Genomic DNA, 18,300 nt, shown 5'->3' with positions numbered 1-18,300 from the left:
TGGGAGGAGTGCATTTAATGGTGTCGTTGTTCCAGCTCTCCCACCCCAGCCTCCTGTGCCTTAGACACAATCAGAGACAGAGAGAGAGAGATATGCAAAGAGACCAGATATTCCTGGGTAGCACCTCTTTGCCATGAGGAGTTATGTGTGCTGGCCAGGTGCAGAGGGCGTGACGAGGGTATACAGTAGCTGCTTCCTCGCGTAGCTCCCTAGAACAATTTCTGTCACTTCCCTGTGTGTTAGCTTTAATGCAATAGCAAATAAAAGGTGGTGGGTTTTTTTTAATCAGTAAACAAACCACACTTTTCTTGATTCAATTAGTGTATTTCACTTATCATAACAGCACATTACAGTGTTGTTACGTTGGAAAGGAGACTAGTAACCAGCAAGCCAAGGATCGGCTAGCAGCAGGGGCCGGGCTGGGTGCACACCTCATGTCAGAGGGGCCACCGTCACCTCCCGCAGCACCATCCTCTTGTGTGCAGTGAGACCGTCCGTGTGCACTGCAGCCCTGCCGGCGCACGGCCTGCTTCAGCCTGACGTTTCTGTTGAGGATTCCAATATAAACCTCTGTATCCCTGTAGAAAAGTTCACGTGGGGATGCAATTTGAACTCTAGGAGAAAAATTAGGAGGGTTTAATGGCTGCATGTTTAAAAAAAGACTGTGTTAGAGCAAATTTGAAATAAAACAAAGTAGTTGACGGAATAAGGGAGAAAAGAATATATTACTCTCAGAAATAAGTTAGGGCTGAATGCTGGCTCAGCTGTGTGCGTGTAACATCTAGCAGAGACACTGAGGGCACAGACCTTGTAGCCAAAGGTAAACTAACTCTCACAGCATCGGTGGTGGAACACCGCAGACCTCCCATAATAAGCAGTACTCCAATGGCCTCCTTAGATCATGTCTGAATTTGATCCAGTGAAACCACCACGAAGGGCTGCTTTTAATGCAAAAATACAAACTAACTAAATTTGTTAATAGCTGTTTCAGTTTCACAACTTGTAAGCTACAAATTCATTAACTTCTAATACAAGGGGCTGAAACAGTTCCTATCACATATTGAATCAGGAATCCACAGCTACATTTTATTCATTTTGACATTGCCCTGGTTACAGCAACTCACTCCATACTGCAGTATTGGACAAATATATAAACTGGCATTTCCAATTTTTTTTCAAACAAATATGGCTAGAACGTGCCTAACTGACAATATGAATAGTCCAGCTTGTCTTTAGAGGGCAAGACCCCTTGTGAAGTGTCTCGCACTTTAAAATTGTTTTATCAAGGTATAAATAAATACTATAAAGAATTTAATACCGTTCAATGGCACAAATTAAATGTGGTAGAGAAGAGACTGAAGCCCTAACTACCATGGTTGTTCACCTGGCAGTTGCTTCATTTGTTTCTCCAGGTAAAGGAAAGCTTTAGGCATCCTCCTAAGTCCCTGTTTTCACCGTGTTTACCGACGCTCCAACTTTATGTGTAGGCGAACTGTTTTTCTGCAGTTAGTGATGTTTATTTATATTTCCCGATAGATTAGCAGAGGCGAGCTTTTCCTTCACCCCTAGAACAGTGAGCACCCCATGTTCAAACTGTTCTCGTCCTGCGCCCAACCGTGGGGCCATCAGCAGGATTTTATAGGTGAAGCTCTTGAAACTCAGTGATTTTAATCCTTACTAACAATCTCAGGCATTTCTCAGATTTGTATAAGCTTTAGGTTTCTTTTCAAGCACAGAGCCAGGTTTGAGAAATGGTCATTAATAAAAAGGGAAGAGTTTTAAAAGCTGCCTGGTGTTAGGAGAGTGAGGCTCTGAGCAATAATGCACAGGACCAAAGTTAGTTTTCATAGGTGTGAGCAGTTGAAATTCCTACAATTAATAAGTGCAGCGAAGGGGTTAAAAAGCTATTGGTTAGTTTGAGAAATGTTCTTTTTTAGTTTTTTCCTGGCCTAGTCTAGAGCAACCACGTGATATACTGAATGCCTGCCAGCCTCTTTCTTGTTGATCCTCCGGAGACCATCTGTGCTGGGGGCATTGATTAGAGTGTGTCTGCTGGGATTACATCTTTTCTGTTGCCATGCCAACTAATCAGCTGATTTTGGTTACCACAGAAACAAAATGTCAGAGCTCACAGTACGGTAACATGAATTCAGCACAACAGAAAATGTTTTCTTAATTGGAGACCCTTTTGATTTTTTGGATTCTATGTAAAAGGCAGCTTTAAAAAAATAAAGAAGAGGCCCATTTAAAATCAGAACTGCTCCAATTTTATTGATTAAAAGGAACATGTAAAATTCTGCTCTACATAAGGAAATTAAATTCCTTTATAAGATGTATAAATTTTTACCACTGTGACATGAGGTATGTGCTTCAGTTTTTCTATTAGAATTTGTTAATGCCAGTGCATAAAATAAATCTGTTAAGAGCTGTGGGATTTTGAGCTTAACAGAAGAAACATTTGAGAAGCCACAGGTATTCTTATTGAAAAAATATTTTAAACTTGAAATATTTACATGTTAACTGGTCAGTAATCAGGATCTTTGGCCTCAACACTGTAACATTCATATAAAATATTTTCCTCTTGTATGAATCCTTATGTGTGCACATGTGTACCCCTGTGTAATTTCTTGTCATAGTGCAACTGCTGAGAAAATCAAAATCAGGGTCAAATGACAAAATAAGTCACAAGAAAAACTTGAAGGCATTAGTAAGGTATGTTGAAAAGTGCAGGTGAGAACCTGTTGAAAGATTCTCCTTCATAGGTCTACAGTAATTTATATAGTATGCCTGTTAAAATTACCTACATGTCTTTGCAGAAACAACCAGGAGCAAAAACTAAGACGATGCTAACCAGAAAAGCCACACATTGCCCAAGTGGGAACTAGCCAAGTCTGAGCTGGGACTTGTAAAAAGGCTCAACAGACTCAACTAATCCAGGATGGCTATTCGCTCAATCAAATATTAGTTGTATTAAAATTAAAGTTGCAGGAACCTTTTCTTTTGAAAGCCGTTGCACTCTGTTTCCACAATATCCCTGTACCCTGCACTTGCAAGTTTACTTTGGAGTTGTAAGACTAAACATCCAACTTAAAGAAAAAAATCAACAACAGAGGGAGTTAATTTTCAGATCATGCATCACGTACAATACTCAAGTCAGGATCCCATGCTGAGCATGTATTTTACACCTTAGAGACCACCACTGCCACAGCATTTTTCCACATAAAGTTGTGGACAGTTGTTTCAAAGCCCCCAGTAATTTATTTTACTTTTCATTTCCAGGTAGTACCCAGTTGCTGCATTTATTCCTTCCATATTTTCTCTCCTTTCTCAGACAAGACCTCTCAAAAAGCTGCATGAAACACTTTCTGTGGAAGCAGCTCCATTGTCCACAACTGCAACCTCTTCTCTGCTCCTCTGGTTCTCAAACCTGCCGTGGCAACACAGCTCATGCAGCCCAATGGCAGACACTGCATCTGGCTTTCCTTGGAAGGGTGGGGTTAATAAAAGTAGATAAGAAATGAAAAATAAAAATGGGATAAAATACCTGGAAAAGACAAGAACTCTTGGAAAAGACACGGAAAAGAATAGGAAAAAAATCTGGTTTGGCCACAGGCATTCAGGGCTCTGTGTACTCCAACTGGACATGAAAGGAAGGTTTACATGCCATGCTATTGTAAGGAAAGGGCAATGTAAAACAGATTGGGAATGACTGGTTCAGCAACTTGACATCAAGTGGATGCAGTTGCACCACAGCCACCTCCACTGCGAGGTTCAGTCATTAATTAGCTGTAGCGAACTGCAAGGGAAAGAGAATTGATGCAATAAATAAGATTTAGCACACACAATATTCTATGTTTGTAAAATGCTATAAAATCTATAGTATTATAAGTTACTGTCTCCACAGTAAGGCCTATGAAGTCATTTTCCCACATTTGTTTTTGCTCCCCAAGAGAAAGAAAAACAGTCTAGCAGAGATGAACAATAGAATACTGCTCTGATATTTTTGAATATTGTTTAATCGATGATACAATACCATTGAAAACAAAATTCCTGGGAATTTATTTCATGCATTTTATGTATTCTAGGTATGCACAGAAGGACGTCTTATCTTGGAGTTTACTTTTGATGATCTTATGAGAATAAAAACATGGCACTTTACTATTAGACAGTACAGAGAATTAGTCCCACGCAGCATTCTAGCCATGCATGTAAGTAATCCTTTTTTCACTTGACCTAATGCAAAGAGATGAGATTAGGTTTATGAAGAACTCCAGCAAATTTCACACCCAAGGCAATTAACTATAAATATTTTGGTTTGCCTGCAACTGCATCCATTTACAAGTTCTTTCATCACTCCCTTGTTTCCCAGTGCTCTATTGTTGCCAGTGTTGCTATGTTTTCATTTTGTTTTAGCACATAGTTTTCCTCTTAATCCCGTTTGGTGGTCTGGGTGATTTGGGCCCATAATTTGTTCTTATTGATATGAACTACACTAAAATAAGTGAACTACTGATCATAGGTACGAATTATATTTAGTCTTTAAATTAAGCAAACTGTTACCCTTGTATGAGACAGAAAACAAGTAATGACTATATACCTAGAATCCTTTAGAATTTTAATCCAGATCCTCTTTTTTTCATGCTTCAATACTTTTTTTTTTTTTTGTAACTGCATGAAAACACACACAATGGAATATTAAAATATTAAATATTCCACAGGTTGAAGTCAAAACATTATAATGTAAATCACTAGGGAGAAAAAAAAGGACAGAGTCTTATGTGGACTTCCAGTTCTGCATTGTAGAATCGTTCAGCTTAGTAGTGCTCCATATACAAAATTAATTGCAGGACTGTGGTTTTATAGAGGGTGAGAACACAGGCCTACATACATGCCCATATTTTGACATCAAGTTACTTAGCTATCCATAGATAAAGATTTATTCTCAGTGAGGAATTTTAAATAACTTTAACAGCCTGAACTTTTTTGAAAATGCTATTACAGGCCTGAAGAAAATGCCTTTGAAAATCTGACCCACCATTTCTGTCTCAGAGTTATTTTAGAGGGCTGATCTTCTGAACTCTTCAACAGTACCCCATTAAGGGACGACAAGGATGGGCATGAGCAACAATATGTATTTAGAGGGCTGCAATTCAAAGAAAGTAGACCAGGTTAGGCAGCAACCAGCAGGTATTAATTTTAGTAATGAGATTGATCTCATTTTAAAGAGGAAGATGGTCTCACAGGTAAAGCTCCTGGCTAGGGTCAGAGAAGGATTGTGCTTGCATTTTTCCTATTTAATTCTGGGAAAATATCTTCAACCAGAAGGGTTCTCCAGCCTGTCCTTAATGCCACTTATGTGACCAGCCCTGCTGAAGGTGCCTTCATGAGTTCTCTGTGCTTCAGTTTCTTATCCATGAAAAGAAAGCAATACTTTCTTTATTTCTGCCTTTATCTGCTTAGTCTCCTGGGACACCGAGCCAACAAACGCAAGGCTCAAAGTGTACTGTGGTACCTCAGGAAGCTCTTTGGTGGGGCCCTGCTCGCTTGCACCTCTGTGCATGACTGGACCTCCTAGGTCTATCTCTTCAATGGATAGAGACAAAAAGAAGATATTGGAAAACAATCTTTATTCTGCTCCAGTTTCATAAGGTTTTGCATTTTCCTGTGCAAACTGAACTCTGTAGCTTATGATATCAATTTAGCATCAATGTGTATTTTTTCTATAGCATCTCTCTTCAGAGAACCCTCCCTGCACTCCACTAAGCACATTGAGAAAAACAAACAGACAAAAAGCAAAGTGAAAATTCTTTTTTCCTCTGTTGTTTAGGCACAAGACCCTCAGGTGCTGGAGCAGCTGTCCAAAAACATCACTCGAATGGGTCTGACAAACTTCACCCTCAACTACCTCAGGGTAAGCGTACTATAGCTGATGATTATTGTGAGCATTTTTTAAAAGTTACTGTTAGCTTTGAGTCAAGGTAATGAGAGGAGAGCCTGTGTTGGTCAGGTAAGAAATGGACCTTACTCTTAATGAGGATGAAGAAGAAACACAGAGACTGTAATAAAGATGTAGCTGCTAACAACGCGCCATTAGAAAGGATAAGAATTTTATCCTGGAGTCAAAGCAATGTGTGAGTAGCCAATGCTTTTAAAGGTCTTTCTCCTCAGTTTTGAATAATTACTTTGTTTTTTGTAAAGCAAGAAGTTCCCTGCCATTTTTTCTCTCTGCTTCACTGTTCCTGAGAAAATGGCAGCTTGTTCTTATTAACAAGCTCTTCCACCTGCCCACCTCTCCCAGGCAGAGGCAGGTCTGAGGGAAAGCTCAGCTCCAGCCCCGTTTGCAGCAGTCCCTCAGAGCAGTCCTCACTTCACTTGCTTCTGGGAGCCTGAGCTCTCTCCTCAGCCTTGCACTGAATTGAGTGTGGGTTTTATGATTAAATAATGCATTTGTTCTCATTGCTTTTTGACCCCTAAAGAGCATTCAAAGTTTGTAAGTTTATTTTTATTTTTGAAAGTATTCCCTGGTGTGGGCTTACAATGCATACACAGAAATATGGGTTTGTAGAGTTCATATTTCAAGGTTAAAATCCAGTTTTTTCATATTTCTAGACATGCCATTAGTAGACAAAATGAAGCAAATTACTCAATGATACGCCAAGCTCACTTGGCCAAGAATATCTGATTTTATTCCTCTGAATTGTGTGAGTAATTATTGAGGATGCTTTTTTAAAATAACAAGAACACTATAAAATGCAGCTATTTTCAGCCTAATGTAGAGCTGTACCTGATAATCTGTATTTAATTGCACTTCATTCAGGTCTATGACCTTTGTAACACCATACCTCTGGACGGAGTCCTACCCCCAGAGTGTTTTGAACTCTAAGGCAGACAGTGTGCAGACTGACATGTGTGGTGAGATCTCTCTCACTGTATCCCTACAGCTAATAGGCAGCCTGTAATTGTCCTTACTCGCCCAATATGATAAGCCATTGCTGACTGCTGCTTATGTGGTGCTAGTGTAAAAGTTACTGTTCAAATTATAGTCTGAGTTATGCAGGGCAGGTCTGTTGTAGTGTAACTGAAAGAAGCTTATGGCACAAAGCCTCAGAAGAACACTACATAGCATTAGAATTTGTCCGTGTATAAATACAAGAATAATATGTGTATATTGTGTGTATTGTATTCTCACAGTTAGTTTAGTCTCTGGTTTGGTACAGAGACCGACCGTTGCACTTTGGCAACATCCCTATAGTCAGGTTGTCGTTGTCTCGTGGTGAAGCATCCTAGAGCACGTTCTCCAGAAATCCCCACTGGGGATTCCTCCTCAGTCACGCCAAGTTTTGCGTTACACCAACTTGGCAAACTGGCAGCAAGCAGCTGGCTTAGGTAGGCTATTTCCATATTCTCTTTCCAAATTTTCCTGTGCCACAAGTCATTGACCTTCTTTTGAGGGCTTGATCCCCTTAGCATGACCAGACGCACTGGCAAGCACTTGGGCTGGCCCACACCAGCCACAGTATTCAGTACCCATCCTCCACAAGGCTTGGAGGGCCATGCTGAATTTGTGGTGCTGTCTCTATCACTGACCCCTTCCGGGTCCTTTGTGGCATATTCTATAGTAATTGCTAAATGTGACAATGCAAATGAGAAAGGCAGGGTCCCTGTTAGGACGCAGCTGGCATCAGGCACCCATGCTGCTCCCCCTGCTAGCATCAAAAAAAAAAAGGAAGAAAGGAAAGGGGGAGGGAGAAAAAAATCCTCAGAACAAGAAAACTGGGATCAACATAAGTGCTAGGGAGATGAGCAGTGAAGTGGAAGGGGATGAAAAGATGAAACCTTACTTTTTCTCTTCTTCCAGACTAGTTTTGTTAGCTTAACAGACAACATTAGGTCTCTGGGTGCAAAGCTTCCTCTGGCTCCCGCTGCGGTGATTCCAAAAGGATATCTTTTTTTCCCCCAATACAATCTTAGTGTCTCTCTTTCTTGTGGTGAGGAATGGATTGTTCTGCTCTTTTTTCAGATGTTCAGCTCATGATGGGATCTCATATTAGATGATACATTTCCATTTTGATTTACTTCTTTCCCAATTACATTTTCTATTAATTTTAACAGGAAAATCTTTTCTGAACTTTGCATTTTAAAATCATGGACTAAAAAGAAAAATGTGGTAAATGCACTTACGTTTCAGGTGTTTTGGTTTTCGGTTGTGTTGGGTTTTTTTAAGCCAGCATTTTATGATATTTCATTCCGTCCTCCCAGTGTTTAGTAATTAGTGCTGTTACATGGTTTTGAATAAGGATTTGAAACTAAGCATAAAAATAATTTTCTTTTTTTTTCTGCTGCACACAGCAAAGGCTTGTGATACTCGTAAGTGAAAACTTCACTGATGGGCAGAATTAATCATTTTTATTCTCCAACGTGCACATAGCAGCAAGCTGTGCGGCAGTCTCTTTAAAGGCAGAATTTAAACCTAGATTTCAGATGGTTGTGATATAAAGGTACAGCCTGGATTTTTTACACTCTAGACATCACAGAATGCTAAATCATTGCTAGTTGGGATAATTGCAGTTGCTGGCATGTAAACCTCCGTTCCAGAGTGCCACATGCCTGTAGAGCCACAGCTTTGGATGCGTGCCCTGGTTTGTCTTCATTTGCTCCGAGTAAAGCTGTCCAGCGTAGAAGAACATTGATTCTGTAAATCATATTTAATACAAATTTAAAATATATCTTCTTGGAACCTGGAAATGAAATGTTTTGTCCTGTATCATTTGCCAAATGGTCTGTCTCCCTGTTTCCTCTGGCTTTGTATAAAACCATAGGCTTCCTTTCTTTTTAGTTACTAGTTTGTTTTGTTCCAGCATAATTGATTACCTCATCAATGGGGTCAGCATACTTCGCTGTAGCTGCTGGCTAGGAGTTGAATAGGCTGTCTCAGAAATAATGAGCAAAACCTTGTAGGTTTTAAATTAATATCAAGCTTTTTAAAATGTAATTTCTCATCAAGTCATCAAGTAGTAGATATTACAAACTATCAGATAATAAGGCCAAGACCTATATCCTAGTCTCAGTCGGTATGAGTCCAGGAACAAACAATAATCCAGTACAGAGATAACACTTAGGAGAACAGTTTCCACCAAGCTACAATAATCTAGTCCTCACACATTACCTTCTTGGTTTTTTTTTTCTATGAAATTTTCTAGTTGCTCAGCTATTTTATTTAGGTCTTCAGTGCGTAATGGATTTGAATGTATTCTAAAAACAGTAGCTTTACACCAGCAGCACTATTCACAATTTGGAGCTTAAATGTTTCTTGCTGCCTTCTATAAAATGATTTATTCTCTCAAAATTTCTGATGTTATAAAAAAGCCAGCCCTTACTGTCAGTTAGGCAGGACTACCTGGCCTGAGCCTTGGAATATAGTTGTATCTTGGCCAGGAGGATTTCAAAATTTGCCTCTGCTTTCTTGCACTGGTTGGGTCGGAGTGATTTCTTAGTGCTGTTCCCAGGTGTAGCTATTGCATCCTCCCCATCCTGTGGGTCTGATCTGGTACCCAGCTTGTTGGTGTTAATGGAGCCAAATCTGCATCTACCTCTTGCAAAGCGAGAGTTAGCATGGCAGAACCCTCCTGCTCTGCATCATGAGAGGTACCTAGGCAGGGGAATGTACGCTCCCATTTCCCCTTACATCCTGCATGGTTATATTAACCAAGGCTTATCTGAGCTACAAATTATCCAATTTGTTTGTTTTCTGCATAAACCAAAAATGAAGTGTTACTATTGCAACACAGAAGACAATATTTGCTGAATCCCCACTTTCACTAATTTAGTTCCTCACTAGACACTTTTGGATTTGTTCTTCTAGGAGGATAACATGAATTATTTAATGGGACTCAATTTTCTAAAGGCAGTACTTACACCGCAATCAAAAGCCATTTGTGTGTATATCCACTGTGTATGCAAAATTGTCTTTTGCACATGCAAAATAGGCACACATGCAACAGCTTCCTTTAATGTGCAGAGAAATTTGCTTCTCTAAATATGTTTTCATGCATGGAAAGGATATGAACTCAAATAATTTGGGAGCTAGTTTGCTCCTAATATATAACAGTTTGTGGCAGCTATCTGGTCAACATTTTACAGCTGATTGAATATCTTCAGTGAAGAAGGAGAAAGCTTATATGCAAGCGTGTTAAGGATGCAAAGTTAGGTACTCAGGGAAAAGAAATGCTATGTTGATAGTCACCCATGCAACATGAATTCGTTTCCCTTTGTGAGTTATGTTATGTCATTGTCTTCTAACTGCATCATCATGCATTCTGTTTCCTACAGACTCCTCGATGCATGCAGTGTATAGGGTGACTAGCACTCCGTAGCAAGTGCTTCAGTCCTACTCATTTCCTTATAGGCTTTTCTGCAGTGTCATTTTAGTATCCCATGTGCAGATGTTAATGGCTGCATAGCACCTACCAGCTGAAGAGGTGTTGTCATTCCTGGTGTGCACATGTGGCATAGGGGCACATGGATGAGCGCTGGGGCGCTCAGAGGGGTCAGCTAAGGGGATGTGGCCATTCTGAGAAACCAAGGGCATGATTTTGCAGAGCACTTGAAATTTCGTCTTGTCCCATATCCTAATAACAAAACTATTGCCATTGGATGCAGCCTGTTGTCTCAGGTTAGCTATGCAGTTGAAAAAGGTGGTTCTGGGAACATGCTGGTAAAAATAATTTTTCCATGACTTAGTACTACAGTAGAGCTTGGGGGAAGGAGCAGTTTGCTAAAGCACCATTAGGTTGCTCTAAGCTTATCCTTTCTTCTTCTGCAGTTCCTTGCTTCATGCCTCTGCCACATTTCCATGTCTTCAGCAGATACGAATGAAGTCCTGCACACAGCAACTTCATTTACTTTGTGCTGTGCGCTGAATGGGGGGTGTTAGGGAAACAGAGTAAGTGATCATGTAGTGACATGCTGCATCCTAATAGATATGAATAAGAGTTGTGTATTAAGGGTTCACAAGCACTCAAAGGAGCGGGTTTGGATCTTTTAATTATTCTGGAGCTTCTCCTATGAAAGCTGTCAATTTTAAAGAATTGTCAGAACTGGAGATGCTGAAAGCAGACACAAAATTTTGTAGACTTTATTCCTATAAATGGTGGAATTTTTTAACCTAAACCAATCCTGCTCGGGGTAGCTCTCCCCAGGAAAATGTGGTCAAAATCAGAGAGTTCTCACAGAAGGATTTAGATGACTATAGCTAGCTGTCCGTTATCTATCTGTGCCAACTATAATTAGCTGATTCTGCCAAGGTTTTCTGGTAATGTAATTTCTTAGCATTTATTTTAGTAATGATCACAGTGCTTTCTGTTCCTCTCTTTTATGCATCTAATGCTTTATAGACAGTGTTATATGTTGCTTTCAGAATAGTAAATGAGAAGAAATGTATTCTTTGCAACGGCTCATACAGTCAAATGTTAGCTTTTCACTCTTTTAATAAAGACACAGCATCACAGAATAGTTATATCAAGAGCTATTTCATCATAAACAGGAAAGATCAGAGAATATCATACAGCAATATTTTTAAAAAAGAAGTGGTCAGGAGGGAGTGGGTGGAACAAGGGAGCGGGAGAGCTGCAGAAGACAGGACAGGTAGAGAATGAAGCACCAACTTAGAAATGTTCTGAAGAGAAGATGGCATCTGAAGCAATCTCTGGATGGTACATGGGTTGGAAAGATAATGTTCATATTGCTAACAGTAATAGTGGTGTGCTTTTCGTCCATTGATATCTAAGCATTTTATTAAAATGAATTAAATGTTTGATAGGTGGGAAAATTGTGGCACATGAGAAGCAAAAAAGGACAGAGCAAACCCAATAGTATTAAAAAAAACCACAAACCAAAAACAGATGGCAATTTTAAATCAGACTTGGGAGAGCACAGCGAGCCGGTAGTGAGCAGTAGTGTCCTCTTCTGCTTCTCGTGGCTCAGAAAGAGATTTTAGTATCTGTGGATAGCAGGAATTTCAGAAGTCCGTGAAAAAGGGGGAATGGGAACAGTGCAAATGATTAGAGAACAAATTGGGGTTTTAGCAGAAATGGCAAATTTTACTGGTATTCTGGAGATGGTAATGGCCAGTCTTCACACAAAGGGCACTACCAGGCTCATGAGTATCACTTAAGGAGAAAGATATATTGTGTATGAACACAAGCCAGCTACCATGCCCACTGGACATACAGACCATATGACCTTTGAAATAAAATTAAGGTCTGGACTAATGAGAATGGAAGGATGATAATCAGCGATGTGAGTCCTTGAAGCATCCATGAGTAAGAAATCAGAATGAAGTTAGGTTGGAGCAGTTTAAAAATAAAAAAAGTCAGAAGGGTGAAAGGGAGAGAAAGAGAGACAAAGACAAAGCACTAGCCATATAAAAACAAGCTACAAGATATGAACTAATAATGTTATTTCAGAAAGGAAAAAAGATGAAGAAAAAAAGTCCAAAAACACAGCCACAGGCTCTCTTTTTACAAGACCAAATTAAAGCTTGGACTAGTATGCAGTGCAGTCATAAATAATAATAACTATTAATTAAGTTTAGGAATGAGAGCTGCAGAAGTACAATTTGTATGAAGACCTGAAAACACCAAAACCAGCTTCTTGTTCAAAGCAATGAAAACAGCAAAAATTTTAATTAGTTGTTTAATATTGAATATCCATGGGTGTTTGGTGCAAATTGTTAGGCAGAGAGGGGTGGGTGCTTAGAAGAGGTCAAGAAATAGGCTTTAATGAAAAGCTGGTGGTTCAAGTCTTTGTTCTTGGAAGCAGTTATTTTAGAACCTGAAGTATTCATTGTGAAAAGCTTATGGCAGCCTTATGGTCTGCTCTTAATTTGGAAAGTGAATCCTATACACACACACCCCCCCCATGTTTTTTATCTTCAGATAGATTATTTCATTAATCTGTTTTATTGTGATATCACAAGCAACTAGGTCATAGAATCTTTTAAAATAATTTTCTATATGTAATTAACTTTACTGGTTAGCCTGCTTGTCCCTTCCCCTTCCTCTGACACTCTTTCTATAGGTAAAACAGCATTACTGTTTACCTGTCTCTGCTAGAGAGATTTTTGATGCACCTCAAGATGAAATTTGGCTTTTCCATGTCTACATATGTTGAGGGTTTGCTCTGGGCTCTTGAGTTTCATCCTATTTCTAGGATGTTCCTGAAAAGCTCTTATCTTTCTTGTGTGATGCCCTGTGTTCCGTTAATAGTAAGAGTCTGAGGAGTGGCTAGGGGGAGACCCTACCATTGAGTCATGAGGTTCAGACAGGACCCCATTGCTTTCTAAACTCCTTCTCTGAGAGGAGTCTAGGTGCGCCTAAGTCTGGTCTTAGTCTCAGACTTGGTCAACGGTTTATTTTCTAAGGATTGTAGAAGTAACCACCCTTCAGAGTATTTGTTGTTAGTAACTAATTTGGCAGATGCCCAGGCCAGTTGTGTTCAATGAGAACGATCACAGCTGGACTAATGAATAGCGCAGTTTATTAAAGCAACACATACAGAGGTTCTTTGGATTACTGGTGATAAGATTGCTGGTTACAAGACACACGCAAATACTAAGAAAATTAGTAACACTGCTAGACTACAAGTGCGTTAAGCAAATATGGAGTGACTCTAATGCATTGGAGGTTTAAAGTGAAGCTATAGAGAGGTTTCTAAGTTTTCCTGGGGAGACACTTGGTATAACCAAGTGCTCAGATCTTACCCAAAGACATCCCAACGGGGGGGAAGAAAGGCTCAGCCTGTCGACTGGTCTCAGGAGTCAGAGTGGTATCTTCCCTAACACCTTTTCTCTCTTAACCTATTTTATACTATTTTTTACCTTTCAGGTGGAGCTTGAGTAACTGTAGTCATACATACCTTTATGATGATTGGTGTAAAATTTCCTCGCTTTGCTTTTAAAGGTATAGACTAGAAAAATTCAGAGCTCATGCCCAGTGAGGGGTGGTCGCACCTTAGAGCCAGGTAGCTTTTGGGATGGAGGTGTGTTTTGGTATTATAACGATATTATAATGAGCAAAGTTCCTGAAAAGGACAGCATTTTGTCAAAAGCATGACAGACTGTTGGCTCAGCGTAGCAAATGTGCAGCGTACCAGCTTCATGGTACCCTGAGTCCCCATTTATCACAAAGCCTGGCCACAGTGTCTCTACACTGCTCCACCCTCCAGACAACTCCTCTTAGAGTCAGTACGCCAAGTTCTCCTGGCGTTGCCGACATCTAAAGTTACAAGCCTAGGGGACTTCTGTGGAATGGTTTTCTCACCTGCCAGTTACACTCTACCCTGAAAGCTTCTTCCATGCTGTACGTTTTCGAAGAACATAAGTTTAATTTCTAAGTCACCTCCAGCGATTATTCCACACCCTGATCCTTGTCTGTATGGAGGATGCCTCCCGACTTTGTCATTCAGTCTGTCCATATACTCCCACTTTTTCTGCTGTAACCTCACCATTTTATATTCACAACAGAAACCCTAAAATCCAAAACCTGACTCCAAACAGTAAAACAGAGCGAGCATTTAAAAAGTGAGTAATAGTCCTCGGCTTCTGTGGGTTTTAGAGACTGGCACACACAAAGCTAAATTTTCCTTCCAGTCACCTCCCTCGTACTGGTGCAAGCACTGTCAGAGCTGGGTCAGGAGACTGAACTGATGAAAAAACTAATCTGGTCCTTCCCACCCAAATGATGACCATCCCTAATATCTCCCCATGTGCTACTTGTGCTGGGCAGAGAAGAGAGCAGCAGTATGGATTCATATCAGCCGGCATCTGTCTTGAAGTTGGACCTCGTCTCCAAATTTGCCAGCACTGAAAGGAGGAGACAAGAAAGTGCTGGGGAATCCTACAGGTCCTAAGCTGTAAATTTCCTTTTCTTACTTCTGGATCTGAGACCATTATAGCGGTTGTGTCTGATATATTATGGCCTCACACTGGTATGAATTTATTCACTTCAGTACAGTGGCTACTGACTTTCAGCGGTACAATTTAGAGCAGACTCTTGCTCATACCAGATTACTGTAATTTACAAAACTTGAAAACAAAATAAGCAGAAAGAGAAACGGTTGATTTTTTGCACTGGTTCTGAGTGAAAACCAAAGTTCTATCTATGTACATATCTATCTATCTACATATCTACACATGGATACAAATGAAACACACATTTTTGTAGGTTCCCTCGGAACTATTTGGTAATTTACTAATTAATTGCGAATATTCTCCATTTGTACTAACCTGTTAGAAAACTTTGGTATGCTTTCTCACTGCTGTATGTACACATATATGAATATTATTTTCTATCTGATGGTCATTAATGTGCAAATCTGTGCATTGCTTTCTATTTGTAAGCATACCTTCTGTTCACGTTAAAGGAAATATCAACAGGTGTATCAAATTAATAAACAGAAGCCCATGATTTTGTGTTCGCCTTACCTAAGGTAGACCCATAGGATGTAACATGGAGAATCTACAGGCAGTGCCGATGAGCAGAGGTGCTGAACCAGGCCTCTATTGATGCATACGTGAGGCTTGTGAGCAGAGTGGAGGCAGAAGACATTATCAAAATGATAACACAGGGTTCCATCTGAATTGTGCCATTTCTGGTACTGTGTTCTACACAGCTAGAAAACTGTGCTATATTGAATATTCCTCCCTACCCCAGATTGATTCCTTAATCCTGTGCCTTGTTACCTTTTTCCAGTCAGTGTTGCTGTCTCACCATTACTTCATAATAAGGCAGTTTGTTATTCAAAGATCCAGTCCAACATCCATTTAAGTCAACGGGTATACCTCCTTTGATCCAAACATCATAGTTTTTCATTTATTCAGAGGTCTCTTATACCCATAAAATCCAATGCATTGAAATTAATTTCTCCATTCCCTTGGGCAATTCTAGCCATGAAAATGCCGTGCTTCATGAACAACAACAACAACTGGTTATTTTTATTTCTTGATTTTTTGTTGTTTTGGAGTTTTGTGACAAAAGAAAATTAACTTGATTTAGCCACAGATTATAGTTCTTAGGTGAACCCAAAGGAACAAATATCAGCTTGGGGATCTGATTTGAAGAAAGGTTTTAGGAATAGAAAAGAATGAAGCAATACGAAAGAAGAGTGCTTTCGTAGCAAGACAGAGAATTTTCTCATTTTATTAATCATTCAGGCACAACTTAGAGCTCATTTAATTAAAGGACTGTGCACCATTTCTACCCAAGATAAGATGATTTTACTAAAGTAAGTATGAAGAACATGAAAAAAAGCCCACAGCAGTATTCCCTATTTCATAGCACTTCAGTTATAAAGCAGGATTGGACCCAGCCATGCTGGATCAAAACCTCCAAGGAAAACACAAGCACTGTCTAAACAAAATGGTGTTGGTAATTAGGCAGAGATCACAATACTCTCTAGAGCAGACCTCGTCTCACTCTGGTGCTTCGCTGCACCAGCTTCATCGGGAGTATTACCGCTCTGTATACCACAATGTAATGTAGATCCCAAGTCTACAAGAAGGCAGACATTTCTTTCTAGAGGCTTTCCAATCAAAACAATGAAATATAAAATGGAATAATCTTCTGTTAGTGATATGCAAAGGAAGGAAGTAAAGTTTCAATCTTCTAAACACCATACCGGACCTTTCAACTGATTAGCTTTTGACCAGGTGTATTAGAGCTGTGGTTTTATTTGAAATATTGTAGCCTGTTTAATAGCAAGCCTCTGTCTTTTATAGCTCTCAATATCATGGTGGTATTCCAGTGTATCCTTGGATGCCTTACTGATTTTCTTTCCTAGTGTGTGAGGTGAAATGTTCAGCCATACAAAGGAGAGAATATCATATATTCTGTTGCTAAGTGCCCTTGAACAATGTAATTTTTAAAATGAATTAATTTTATGAAAATAATTGCAATAAGAAACAGAACATGAAATACAGCTTGCTCATTATGATAGCTAACAGTGTAAGGAGAATGAAAAATGATTCAGAACAAAATGTATATTCCTGGAATCTTTCAATGTTATCAACAAAATTGTATTCACGACACTTTTTTGTTTCTTTTGTGCACCTTCTTGGTGGCTAATGGTATCTTGAAGACCATCTGGTCTCTTTATTTCTCATCTTCTTCAAATTCTTTCTAGTTTAGTATAAGGACAGGTTAGTTCATATAGTCTTATTTTAATATTTAGATTCCTGCTGTGGGCCACTTTGCTACCTAAAGTAAGCTTCCTGTTGCTGTAGTAAATGGTAAGGAAAAATTCTGCTTTCAATTATACAAGTGTACAAACTGGAGTAACATCTCAGACAGCAGAGACCTTTCTCCAGAGTGATGTGAGTGGGTGCAAAGCTTCTCCTGTGGTAGTTCTATATTTCATTACCTTTAGAAATACAAGGTATGGACACTATCAAATGAATCAGTGAACTTCAGAGCAGCAAAGGAAATGTGGACAGTGTCATATTCTGACCTCCAAGGCTTGCTTCCAAGCCTCTGCCAATCAGCCCAGTTCTGCTGAGGCGACAGGGAGCAGCCATGCTCTGCTCGAGACTCTTCTGAGTACGAACCCAGTTTAGAGGCAAAAGGTTGCCTCCCTTCTAGACCAAAAAAAAAGAAAGAAAAAAAAAAAGAACCACAAAAGCTTCAAGAGATTGCTTTAGCTTTTTCACTGACTACTGCAGCAGGGATTAGAAATACATGAAGCAGGAGGAAAAGCAGCAGAAACAAAATCTACCCACGTAAGCCAAAGCACTGCAGCTCCCCAGGGGGGCTTGAGAAGGATGCTGTCTATGAAGATGCTCTCATTTCTCTGCTTACACTGTCCTCCCACGTTTCTTGCCCCAAATTCTGCTAAAGACTATTTGCTTGAAGAGGGTAGAAAACCAGAGAAATCATAGGAAGGGTTAAAATATAAAACAAAATTATTTTTTAACACTGTGTGGTTTGGAGTGATATTTTAGGCTTTTTCCTCTGCATTTCCTTTAAGTGAAATTAAAGAAGAAAACAGCCTTTTTTGACACCTGCTATGAAAGCAGTTATTGGTCCTTGATAATGCCTTTGTTTAAATGGAACTTGTGGCTGCTTTGTACTTCTCGGGATGGATGTATCATGCCAGATTTTACCCCTAATTTATATTCTCACACAAACCTAAAGGGATCTTACATTTTTAACTTCCAGTGTTTGATTTCATTGTTCAAAGTTTTGTTCTTTTATAGTTTCTTTCTGGACAAGAATTAGATTAGAAAGAACTTCAGAGGGTATAAACTGC

General features: G+C 39.6%; 1 protein-coding gene and 1 long non-coding RNA gene across 14 annotated transcripts in view; one reads left to right on the top strand and one right to left on the bottom strand.

The window, feature by feature from the left end:
• Positions 1 to 18,300, bottom strand: part of LOC135313041 (uncharacterized) — a 126,065-nt gene that overhangs the window by 3,266 nt on the left and 104,499 nt on the right. The gene's annotated exons all lie outside the window — the stretch shown is intronic.
• LDB2 (LIM domain binding 2) overlaps positions 1 to 18,300 on the top strand; it is a 225,285-nt gene that overhangs the window by 170,525 nt on the left and 36,460 nt on the right. For all 13 annotated transcript variants that reach the window (XM_064449186.1, XM_064449184.1, XM_064449185.1 and 10 more), the window contains 2 exons: positions 4,086 to 4,208; positions 5,828 to 5,911. In XM_064449186.1, the coding sequence (XP_064305256.1) occupies positions 4,086 to 4,208; positions 5,828 to 5,911 (207 nt within the window). The remainder of the gene's footprint in view (positions 1 to 4,085; positions 4,209 to 5,827; positions 5,912 to 18,300) is intronic.

The sequence above is a fragment of the Phalacrocorax carbo genome, chromosome 4 (assembly GCF_963921805.1).
Source record: "Phalacrocorax carbo chromosome 4, bPhaCar2.1, whole genome shotgun sequence".
Classification (NCBI taxonomy): domain Eukaryota; kingdom Metazoa; phylum Chordata; class Aves; order Suliformes; family Phalacrocoracidae; genus Phalacrocorax; species Phalacrocorax carbo.
Note: the sequence above shows the minus strand (reverse complement) of the source record. Positions and strands in the feature narration are given on the sequence as shown.